At 35.8% G+C, this 12,844-nt stretch overlaps 1 protein-coding gene across 1 annotated transcript; it reads left to right on the top strand.

Moving 5' to 3' along the window:
- The first annotated feature begins 4,366 nt into the window (after positions 1-4,366).
- On the top strand, positions 4,367-6,390 carry OTP80 (Tetratricopeptide repeat (TPR)-like superfamily protein). The gene has a single exon (XM_086635184.1). It carries the CDS (start codon positions 4,388-4,390, stop codon positions 6,290-6,292), a length of 1,905 nt encoding a protein of 634 aa, XP_086491310.1. The 5' UTR covers positions 4,367-4,387; the 3' UTR covers positions 6,293-6,390.
- The last annotated feature ends 6,454 nt before the right edge of the window (positions 6,391-12,844 follow it).

Below are 12,844 nucleotides of genomic sequence, written 5' to 3'. Positions count from 1 at the left end.
GAGCAATCAGAGAAAGAGATAAATCTTACAGATAAATCAAAAAGATAGAGATCTTAGAGAGATTAGAGAGAGAAAATCGCGAACCCAAAGATAGCCGGAACTAGTGGTGGAAGATGGGAGGAGGCGGAGGAAGAAATTGAAAAGAATAAGGGTGTGCCCTGTTTGGAAGAAACAAAAAAATTAGAACACTATTTTGTTTCCACCCAAAAGTTTGTACCCCGGATAATTTCTTTATTTCCCCAAATCAGCGGCCTACCAAAAAGGCAATGGGTCGCCATGTTATGGCCGACCATATGGAGTGGGCGGCAAGTCCCAACCCATTAAAAGGGTTGCGCTAGCATGCCACATTAAAGAGTCTAGATGGGACAAAATTCCCATCTGGAATCCTACTCAGAAAAGGCTTCAGAGTCTTATCTTTTCTGGAGATCTTGTTTGAATCCTAATTGGAGTATGACTCTTACTTTAGAGTTTTATATGATAAGGATTCATATTAGAACAGAAAAGGTGTGGAATTTTCTGTAGAGAAAAGCAATCTCTATAACATCAAGTAGAAAGTGATTTTAGAGAAAAAAAAAAACTCCCGTCTATCTAGTCAAAGAAGAAATGAGTTTTTCTTCTCGACCTTGAATAAGGTCCTAGATGACATTAAAGAAGGGAGTTCAAGTAAACCTACTCGGTGTGTCAAGTAGATGAGCTACAATTTGGAGCTCTCATCTTCTGAAAAAGGCGTTGGAATTTTGTTCGTGGGAAAGCGATTAAGGTAATCTTCTTTTCAATTCTAGTTCATCTTTTGTTCTTGCATGTGATCTTGGAAACTAGTGTTAGACATATTAGACGTCTGAGATTCCGCTTAGAACACTAGGCGACACCAAAATCTAACAGAAGACACGTTATGTTATGAACAATGTGATTCTAGTTGAATTCCTGATTTCAAATTGAATTGGAATATTAATTGCCTTTAAGGCTTCAACTATAACAGTTGACCGAGACGGATGGATCCAATGACTTTAAAAGGATCAAAGAGGATAGCCGTCTTCCACTCTGACTGGTTCCACCTCCCCATTTTTTAACTCCACCGGGTTATTCAAAGTCAGAAACGGGTTAAACCCACCTTGTCCATTAAACTAAACAAGCAACGTATGGACAAAAAAAAAAAAGACTTACCCGAACATATGGACCGAGCATAAGATGGATTAGTTCCAATTGATTTGTTTAATCTGAAGCCCAACAGTTTTTGGTGCCAAATCTTTGGACCTTTTTTCTCAGACATAGATCATCGTTGTTTTTAACGCAGACTCATATTAAACTCTGTCTCGGACCTTATGAGAATACTAGTAAAGCTTCGGAAGGTTTCTTGCGCACAGGCTACAAAGTGCGGAATTTGAAAGTAAATGTCAAAAATAACTCCGAGGCACAACAAATACATAATTTGGCAGGGGTGGGCTTTTATTAAAAAAGAAAAAGTGACTTTATATCAAATCTATTGCAGTTTTTCAATTTCCAAATACTTTTATTTGTAGTTCAACAAAAAAAAATACTTTCATTTGTTCATCTCATTGAATGTCTGAATTGTAGTTTGTTTTTTTATTCTTCTACTTCAGTGTAATCTGATTCTCTTTCACGTGCATAATCATTTATCCAATTTCCAAATACTTTTATTTGTTCATCTCATTGAATGTCTAAGAGCATCTCCAATGCAACACTCAACTTACAAAACTCAATTTGACACATAGGACTACTTGAGTTTTTGGCAAAAAACACTCTCCAATGCAACACTCAAATAGAGTCTCAATATGATGTGGATAAAATAAATATTGAGATACTCAATTGTTGAATTTTCTTTTGAGTATCTCAACATTTATTGTTGTATCTCAATTGGTCCACATCAACATTTTATATATTAAAATAAGAACCAAAAGTAAATCTATAGTAAATGTTGAGTTTTTATTAGTGTTGCATTGGAGATGAATTTTGAATTGAGTATCTCAATAGTGCAACCTAGGAAAGAGAAACTCAACTCATACTTGACACATTGGATTAATTGAGTTTTTGTTGAGTGTTGCATTGGAGATGCTCTAAATTGTAGTTTGCTTTTTATTCTATTCTCTTTCACGTGCATAATTATTTATCGGCACACATAATAGTTTCTAGATCGAATGTTACCATTTATGACCACACTTATCATTTCTGAGCACATTTAATCATTGTTAAGTAACGCGTAATAGTTTTCACATGCACAATTCATCTTCTCCAACATCATCTTCTTTGATCTTCATATTTATCTAAATAATACATTGATCTTCTTTTACATTTTCATTTGTCTCACAAACAAAGACTTTAATAATTTATCTGGAAAACGAGATGTGAGGCTTGCTTCACATCCAAAAAACAATTTCCAATGCAGGTTATACAGATGATCAAAGCTTCTACACTAAAAGTAACCACGAATATCAAAGAACTAAAGCATAAAAAATGGAGCCCTCCATCGACACCATTCCTCAAAATAAACACTCTCTTTCACAGATTTATCTGAGCCGACAGGATTTGGATGTGTTATTTATGATTCAGATGCCAGCTTTGCTACTGTCGTAGATTACACAATAAGGACGCTCTGCTCAAGTTCTCTCCTCTGAGATTTAGAAAATTGCCTTTTAGTCCCTCATTGTTAATTGTGTTACAGTTTAGTCCTCTGTGTTTTCTTGGTTTTTTGTTTTGGTCTAAACAATGTAACTTTTCCCTTTTGTATGAGGTTATTTTGTGCTAAAAAAATGATGGAATTCTACACCTACGAATTTCGACCATGTGACCTCTTGGTTTTCAGAGTGCATGCACTACGCTAGAGCAAAACCCCATATGTTGTTGTACGCAAGTGATCTTGTTTGATATCGCTAGAGTTGAGGAGAAAGTCCGAGACTCGAGAAAGCATCATGGAGTCTCGTACTCGTTAGAGTTCATAGACACCCGAAACCCGAGGGTAAATCCACCCCACTCTGACCCGACCCTGATTCCCACCCCTGGTTATAGACTTAGGGTCTGTTTGATACGCTTGTAAAGTTGGTAAGAAAATCAATTTTCGTAAGAAAATTGTTTTCTGCCGTTTGATAGAGCAATGTGAGTAAGAAAATGGATTTCTTATAGACGAAAAAAGTAAGAAAAGAGGCTGATTTATTTTCCCACAAAAAAGGTGGACAACCCCATTTCCCACCTTCACCTGAAAAACCCGCTCTCTCTCCTCCTTCAACAAAACCATCTCGTCATCTTCAACAACAAAAACTCTCTCGTCTCTCTCTCTTCTTCTCAACAGATTACAACTCTCTCTTGATCTCTTAAACTTTCTCTCTATAGCATCTCAATTATCTTTCTCAATCTCAGTAACTTAGTCACCATCAATAACCATAATTGAAGGTATATCCAGAACGAGACAAGTCACTGACCCGATTTTTGTTCTTGTGAAATAGTTGAGTCTAAATTGCTTTTTTTTGTTGTTGTTATGAAATTAAGGTTTCTGGAAATGAGAAGATCTGAAATTGGAAATTTCTAAATATATGGTTTCTATAATTTGGAGATTTTTGAAATCGGATTTGGAAGGTCTAAAATTAAGGTTTCTATAATTGAAGATTTATGAAATTCAGGATTTTGGAAATGAGAGAGATCTAAAATTAGGAATTTTAGAAATTTGGGTTTCTAAAATTTGGAGGATTATGAAGTTAGGGTTTATGGAACGGAATTGGAAATTGGGATGTTCAGCCTTCTAAGAACAAAGAAAAACAATAATTCTTTGTTCATCCAAAGCAAAACCGACTTTCTCTACCAAGCAAGATTACTATCATGTTTATCTACCAAGCAAGATACTACCATGTTTATCCACACTCCTATGTATTAATTTGGAGTAGAGGGTCAACAGTTGGTAGCCCAAGTGGTTCCAAGGTGCTGACATAAACTCCATAAATCCCTGGAGGTCTCAGGTTCGAATCCCAGATAAGGTGGAATCTCTGGTTATTTGATTTGAGATTATTAGGGTGTAAATAATGTAGTTGGGCTTTAGGCCATTGTCATGTTGGGCTATAGGCCCGGTATAGTTTCAGTTTGAGTGGGCAGTTATTGAGCGTATCACATCTTTGATGTTTCAATGCCAAATGTAACGACATACGTAGATCGTAGTCGAATTCCAAAAAAAAAAAAATTTGGAGTAGAGGAGCCCGAATTCTAAAGGCACTCCCCTAGTTTTCCCACACTCCTATCAAACATCAAAAAATTCAATTCAGAAAACAAATGACTTTCTTACCCATTAGAAAAAGTTGGATTTTCTTACTCACACATTCTAACAAACGGACCCTTACAGCAATGTTGATAAATAAATGACAACATGGAGAAATCGTTATGAAAAATGAGTTCTTACACAATAGCCGTTAGAGGGACTTACTTCCCGCCAAATTCAAATTATAGTTCAAACTCAGGTAACAGAAGCTTCCACGAACGAAACCATATCATTTCTTTGATACAAAGATGCAAAAAGGTTAACCAAGTCCACCAAATTCATGCTAAAATAATCAGAAATGGTTTCGAACAAGACCCATTTGTACTCTTCAACCTACTTCGTCTCTGCTCCAACTTCAACTCCATGGGTTATGCCTCCAAGATCTTCAAACAAATTGAAAACCCAAATGTTTATCTATACACAGCTCTTATTGATGGTCATATTTCTTCTTGTTCTTACAAAAATGGGATTCAATGTTATGTTCAAATGATGGATGAATCAATCAAATCTGATGCTTATGTGATTTCATCAGTCTTAAAAGCATGTGGATCTCAATTGTCTTTAAGAGAAGGCAAACAAATTCACAATCAAATTTTGAAGCTTCAACTTGATTCCAACAGATCTATTCAGATCAAATTGATAGAATTATATGGCAAGTGTGGAGAATTCAGTGATGCACATAAGATATCTGATAAAATGCCTGAAAGAGATGTTGCTACTTCGACGGTTATGTTATCTTCTTATTTTGATTATGGATTAGTTGAAGAAGCTTTTAAGATCTTCGAAAGTGTTCGGTCTAAGGATATGGTTTGTTGGACTGCCATGATCGATGGGTTGGTTCGGAATGGTGAGATGAACAAAGCTTTGGATCTTTTTAGAAAAATGCTAAAGGAGAATGTAAGACCTAATGAAGTTACTATAGTTTGTGTTCTATCAGCTTGTTCTCAATTAGGAGCTTTAGAACTTGGGAAATGGATTCATACTTATATAGACAAGTATAAGATCAAGTTGAATCATTTCGTCGGATCTGCATTGATTAATATGTATTCAAAATGTGGTTGCTTGGAAGAAGCTGAAAGGGTTTTCTCCGAAATGGAAGATAGAACCGTCAGTACTTATAATTCAATGCTTGCTGGTTATGCAATTCATGGGAAGAGTACAGAAGCTCTTGGAGTTTTTAATGAGATGGTTAAGATTGGGTTGAAACCTAATGACAGTACTTTCGTAACGGTTTTGAATGCTTGTAGTCATGGAGGGTTGCTAAATCTAGGGTTGGAGATTTTCTTGTCGATGAGGAAAGATTTCGAGGTCAACCCAAGAATCGAACATTATGGATGTATAGTTGATCTTCTCGGTCGTTTGGGTAAGCTGGAAGAAGCATATGATTTCATTGAAAATATGGAAGTAGAACCAGATTATATTATATGGGGATCACTGCTTAGTGCCTGTAAAATCCATGGAGATCTGACATTAGGAGAAAAAGTAGCAAAAGTACTAATTAATGGCGGGTTTGCTGATTCGGGAACTTATATACTTCTTGCTAATATATATTCTTCTTTGGGTAAGTTTGAAGAATCGGTCAAAGTCAGGGCGAAAATGAAAGATATCGGAATCAAGAAAGAGCCTGGTTGTAGTTCAATTGAAGTCAACAACAAGATTCATGAGTTCTTATTAGGAGATATTGGACACCCAGAAAGGGAGAAAATTTATGAAAAATTAGAGGATTTGGATCGAAGATTGAGATCAGAAGAAGATTATGTTCCTGAAACTAAGATTGTTTTACATGATATAGAAGAAATGGAGAAGGAATGGGCTTTGTCAATTCATAGTGAGAAACTAGCTATTTGTTATGGGTTAATCTCAACTGAACCTGGAACCACAATAAGAGTTGCTAAGAATCTTAGGGTGTGCAATGATTGTCATTCCATGATCAAACTAACTGCAAAGATGACACAAAGGAAAATTGTTGTGAGAGATCGAAATCGGTTTCATCATTTTGAGAATGGGTTCTGTTCTTGTGGGGATTTTTGGTAAACCCTAAAATGTTTGCCAATCCTTACCATTTTTGTTTATCTTGTATGAAAACCTCCTTTTGCGTTGTTAAGTAACTGTTATAACAAATGTTTCTCAAACAGTTAACGACTAACATGATAAATTAATCACTTGGTAAAACGAAATTGCTTCATCTCGCCATTAATGATTAATGGAAGCTTGAGGTAGAGCTCCCTGTCGCATGAAATGATATTTCGTCATCGGAATCAACTTCAATATCCTCTGACAAGTTCTCATTATGAAAATCGAGGTCACTCTCAGAGAAGTCATCATCAGGACGATCTTCAGTTTGATTTTGCTCTTCATATGTGGAGCCTCCAAACTCTTGAAGAATTCATTGAAAGACTATCACTATTCGAACCCAAGCATTGAAGCTGCACCTCTACTCCATATCAGCATCACCAAATCACTAGGATCAATAACTCTCACACAACCACCACACAGGTCCAGATCACTTTATGACATTTACTGCATACAATCACAATGACATCGTCACATTGGAAATGCTATATGGTCCGAAAAATGGGGCCAAACTCCAAAAGTTGATGTGGCCGACACCCACTTTTCGGATCGAATCATTTGCTCGAATGACGTTTTCATATCTTATTTAAAATATTAAGAATTCTAGAATAATCGGTCAGACTTGAATCATTTCCTCCCAATATGTTATAAGATCTCAAACTCAATGTTTTAAGTTACTCCAGGGAGATAACAAACACATAAAAAAAACACATTACTAAAATCTTGTTGCAACTTGACTTTCAAATATGTTATATAAGGATAGGTTCTTCTTCTAGGTACTAACGTAGTCTGAGAACTAAAACTCCTCATGTTTTAAGTCATTGAATGAAGTCTTAAAACGTTGACGCGTAAACCAAGTGGTCTGGAAAATCAAAGACAAAATCGCCCAAATACCCGTTGGTCCCATTTTAGCATCACAAAAAAGTGTTCCCGGTTGGCTAACTATTGCAATGAATCCAACCAGGGCTAAATTGATAAAATTTACATTATGTATGCGTTTTTGAATGATGGGAAATATATTTAGTTTCTACATAGATTGTATAGGACCGGGTTCGACCTAGATTCATGAAGGTCTAAGGTTAAACTAAAATTTGCGGATAATACGAGGGGCCTCATTTTTGGACTTCGCTTCGGGCCACCAAATAGTCAGGACCGGCCCTGATTGAAGGTCGGGTTTTTCCGGCTAAGGGATCCCCCATCGCCGGAGCTGTAGAGAGAGGGAGATTAGAGAGGGTAGAGAGAGAGTAGAGAGAGGGAGATTAAAAAGAGATTTAAAAAAAAATTAAGTTTGAAGGCTGCGGGAAATTTTTGCCGGCCGACGATCTTCATCGGGGAAGATGATGAGGTGACGAGATATATGATGCGGAAGAGAGAGGTAATGAAATGGAGGAGTGATGAGATGTCTTCAATCTTTTTAAAACAGATTCCATTTTGACCCCCCTAGTTTGTTCTAAATAAATTGATTTTCTTTTAAATCAACCCAAATTTAAAAGCCGACCAATTTTGAATTTATAAATCAATTTTATAACAAGGGCAATTATGGAAACGAAAAAAAGTTAACTATCAAAGTTAACGCGGTGTTAATAAAAAAAGGTGGCTAATACGTGGACAACCAATTTTCTTATATGGACAACTACTTTTGGGACCGGTATAAGTCAACTATGTACTTAATTGAGGGTGCTTCTAAAAGCACCGGACCAAAAGGTTGTTAGCATCCGGAAATTTTATTGACTCGGGTCAACGGCTATTGATCCGAGTTCTCTATAAGCACCGGTTTTTAATGTGGGTGACATTCACCTTCGCTTGCTTCTTCTATCTTCTTCTTCTTCTTCTTCCAAAATAATACTTATTTATTTTTCTCTCTCTAACATGACCTCCAATGAAAATTCTCATAATTTTTTTAATCGAAAATAACACTTCAACCAACAATTTTCAAGAAAAAAATAATCAATCTATTTTCTTTGAGAAAAGACCTCCATTAATGGAGATCTGTTTTCCCTTCATGGGGATATGATGTTCACAACCAGTCCTCCACTCGTGAAGAACAGATCCAGTAAAGAGATGGAATGATTAGAGAAAGTATTCAGTTTATAAGCATTGAAGAAGGAGAAAGGAAGAGGCCCATTAATTAAATTATTTGATAGATGAAGATATTCAGGTGTTGAATCATACCCAAGCTTGCTAGAATTGAACCCAATAATTTACTTTAAAAAAAAATTAAATTAGCAACTAGTATGAGAAAAACCACGAAGTATTGTAAAATCATACCATCTAACTCCATTCCATACCCAAGCTTGCTAGGGTTCTGAAGAAATTTACAGGGTTATGACTATCTTGACGCCATTGAAAGAGAAACCTCTAGGGTTTTGTCGATCAATATAAATTCAAAGCATAAGACACTTTAAGCCCTAAATTCAATCTATAATATACACATAGATTTGCCCCAATTAGATTTTTATGGCTCTAGCTATCTTGACGCTATGTTCTGAAGCATAAGAGAAGAAAATCTTGCCTTTACTAGTTAGTTCTGGCTTTAACGTCTTCTTGGAGGGAGGGGTTAGAGTTAACTTCACTTGACCGGTGCCTACATAGTTGGACGGTGCTAATAGAGAAAAGAGCGGTTGGCCTTGGTGCTAACAGAGATGGATGCTAACAGCCTTTTGACCGGGTGCCTTTAGAAGCACCCCTTAATTGACTTGAATTTAATAAGGGGACAACTCTATAAGGATCTGAATATTAACCGTAATTATTCTGAGGACCATTAACGAATACAATAGATAAAACCTAATAATTAGGGTTTGCCAACCCTAGTTGTTTCTTCCTCTTCATCAATACACCACTTCTTCCATCAATCACCACCACCACCACCTTCACCTTCCCCGAGACTCACCACTACATACTCCTATCCGACCACCACAAACAAACAACCATTCTCAATCTTTAATTTCAGAATTCAATATCATTCTTTTATTTCTCTCTCTAAAACAATAAAAGCGTAAAAGAAAATCATGAACCTATTAATTTGTTAAGAGAAAAATGGTCATCAGAGTGTTAATGTCATTGTTGCATAATTACTCATCCAAATTAATGCCTCTAACTCAATTAATTGGTTTGATCTACTGCCATTCTCTTAGCTTCACTTAAGGTTTATCTTTCCGAGGTGATCTAATTAAGAATATGATTTCATATTCAATTTGTCAAGGTCTTGAAAATTCATTAAATACGCAATACACAAGTGATTACTTATCTATACTCATCTCTGTATCCATAGTGTGACACATTTAGATTCTAATCTTTTTGCAGTTAAAAATTATGGAACATTTTATTATCTTTATCAATCTTTACCATTTTATCTGATATATCTTTTAGTTGTTGATGATATTGAAAAACCATCCTAAGAATGAGAACACATATAAGATGGATATGATGCCCCAAAAAAGTGGAGGTAGTTGGAGAAGGTGGATGTGGATGTAGATGCAGGAGGCAATGATGGCGTGATGACAAGGAAGAAGAACCAGTTAGGGTTTCATATTAAAACCTTAATACTTTTAAAGCAACAATTATTGTCCACATAAGAAATCCATTGGTCTATAATGACAGACTTTTACTCTGATAATCTTGGACTTGATAAACAATTTCTCTACAAGTTTAGTTGTTGGGGATGAAGAGGGTATGTAAGGTTTATGGAAGAAGAAAGGAGGACTAAAAGTAAAAACTCTAATATTTAGTGAGCATGGAGTGAAACGTATTAGATTAATGCCCCCCTAAAAGTTGTTGTCGATATAAGATTTGTAACTTTTTCATTTGTGTACATAAAATAGTTGTCCATATAAGAAAATTAATTGTCCATGTATTGGCCACCATAAAAAAGAGACAAATTTAAATTTACGAAAAACACGGCCATAAATGAAGCTGGTCACAAAGTAGGGGGCCAAATGACTCTTTTTAAAACTTCCAAATGACATTTTTGTGGAAAATCCAAGATTTATAACCTAAAATTTGATTATTAGATTTAGGAAAAAAAAAAGATCAGCTCATTCTTCTCTCTTATAATAGAACATATACTCCATTGCTACATATTCGACCAGGTTAGGGGTGGGAATCGGTCCGGACGAGCGGGAAACGGACACTAACTCAACCGGTCCGGGCGGAACAGACACGAGTCGTAAGTGTCCACTCGGACATCTGGACAAAACGGGCGGACATTTCGGATTTTTCTCCAACAAAGTGCCCGTCCGTGACCTTTTTGATAGTCAGGCAAACAGGGTATCGGTCGGGCGGACACCGATCACTAATGAACAAATAAAGAAACTTTTATTCGAAATTAAAAATGTTTAGTCGCTAAATACAACTTTCTAAAACTCCCACTTTACAATTTAAAAAAGGAAATGAATTCAAAATCGCAAGATAGGCATTAAGATTTCTCATGGATTATGGTCGGTTTCTATGCTTCTTCTCATGGATTACGATCGGTTTATTATGGATTCTCGGGTTATTGATGAGATACTGAGATTTTGGAGGAGATAGAGACTAGAGAAGTAGAACAACGAAGACAAGATTAAGAAAAGTGATCTCTAGGGTTATTTATTTTTACTCTTGAAATCTAATGGTTGTAGCTAACTCTACAAATCTAAAAGCTTAAAATTAATGATATAGGCGGGTGTATAACGGGTAGGATAAACAGACGGGTGTGGACGGGTTCGGTCGGGCGGACGATATAAGCGGGCGGACTCGGTCGAACCACCGGGTAAAGACCTATGCCCGCGTCCGTCCGCTTAAGATCTTTCGGTCGGGCGGGTACGGACCGATTCGGGCATCGGACGGTCACGGACCCTCCGGACTCGGACGGTCGTGGGCGGGTTCCGGGCCAAAATCCCACCCCTAGACCAGGTACTAGGGGTGTGGGAGTTGAGGTGCGAGGTGCGGTGGCATAGGGTCCCCCTCTCCAACGGCTCCTTATAAGAACTAACGTGAAGATATTATTGGGTCAAATAGACGCTAAACCAACTAAATGTTTAGCTTTATTGGTTTAGTCGTTAGACTGTGAGGAAGAAGTTGAGGGATCAGCTCTTCCAAATTTTTTTTTATAAATGCAACACAAAAATACTATCAGAATAAAATGTGAAACTTGTTAGACTAAAACCGCAATCGTAGATAGTCGGTAGTGTTAATAAACAAACAGTAGAAAAAAATTCTTATTCTATGGAATTTAGTGTTGACCCCCTCTTAAAATGTTGATCAAATGTAAATTTTGTCCACTAAAAATAAGTATTATTTTGTTCCTTCCCTTGTTGAAATTGTGTAATTCTTTTTTTTTTAATTTAAAACTAAATTAATTTAAAATTTTCATTCAGAACATAATGTTCTATATTATATACTTTAGGATTGTTCAAATAAGATTAAAAACAATATGTTAGTTTGATGAATTTTCGTCCAACATTTTTGTTTTCCAAATATAGAAAACTATTGTGTATGACTAAATTTGTTTCTATTGAGTCAATTTGGAAGCCACTCGATACAATTAATTACAACATGATGAATAGACTCCTCATAAAAAAAAACATGATGAATAGATAGATTTTATTTGATTTATTTGTGATATATTAGTTTTTATAGTTAAAAAGTACCCCACAAAAGAAATTTTCTAGCTTCTCCACTTATTACTATAACAGAGTATTATAATAATATAATAATTAATATTGTTATATATTTATTATATATTATTAATCTAATTTGATAATAATAATTATCTTATTTTTATTATTTTCAGAAATGTCCCCAAGTGTCCTTAAGTGTTTTCCATATTTTCAGAAACATTTTCTCTCCAAAAGCTCTCCTAATTTACATTAAGATGTCTTCAAATATCCTAAAACCAATTTGTCTTGAAATGTCAATAATTTTGTGTCAAACCCGAATAACACAGGTATTTCAGGACATTTGAAATGTCCCAAATGAATAACACGACATTTGAAATATCCCTACCAATAACACAGACACTTGAGGACATTTCAAACGCCCCCAAACACTAACACGGATATTGGGGGAAATTTCAAATGTCCCCCAATGTCCTGAATCACTACCACCCCCTAAAACTTTTACTAAAATTTTTCATTCAAAGCTATCACGCCCGTTTAGGAGAAGTAATGAATAATCAGAATCCCTTAAATTTCTTTTATGTTCAGTATTTGTGTGGCTTTATGCCACATCTATAATGTTAGGAACTAAACGGAGCTGAGAGTCCAAAATTAGGGAGCGGGTAGAGCCTGAGGTCGAGCACCCTGTTTTTTTTTTTTGTTAAGGAGAGCGCCCATATAATATCGATAAACATTCATTTTGTACCTCATATTATATACTATGGCTATATGATACACATTATATACGATAAGTTAGTAAACTGAATCGGTAGATAAATAAATAAATTGTATATTATTATATATAAAATATACCGAAGTTCTTTATCATCACTCAAAAAGACGCTAAAATCAAATAGGTAAGTGATTCGTCAACCCCGCC

The sequence above is a fragment of the Eschscholzia californica genome, unplaced genomic scaffold, assembly GCF_041429995.1.
Source record: "Eschscholzia californica isolate CP2 unplaced genomic scaffold, dmEscCali1.0.p SCAF_4, whole genome shotgun sequence".
In the NCBI taxonomy this organism is placed as follows: Eukaryota; Viridiplantae; Streptophyta; class Magnoliopsida; order Ranunculales; family Papaveraceae; genus Eschscholzia; species Eschscholzia californica.
Note: the sequence above shows the minus strand (reverse complement) of the source record. Positions and strands in the feature narration are given on the sequence as shown.

What these genes read in the sequence shown, in the direction of transcription:
- OTP80 (XM_086635184.1), top strand. Translation starts at nt 4,388, where the DNA reads ATGAGTTCTTACACAATAGCCGTTAGAGGGACTTACTTCCCGCCAAAT.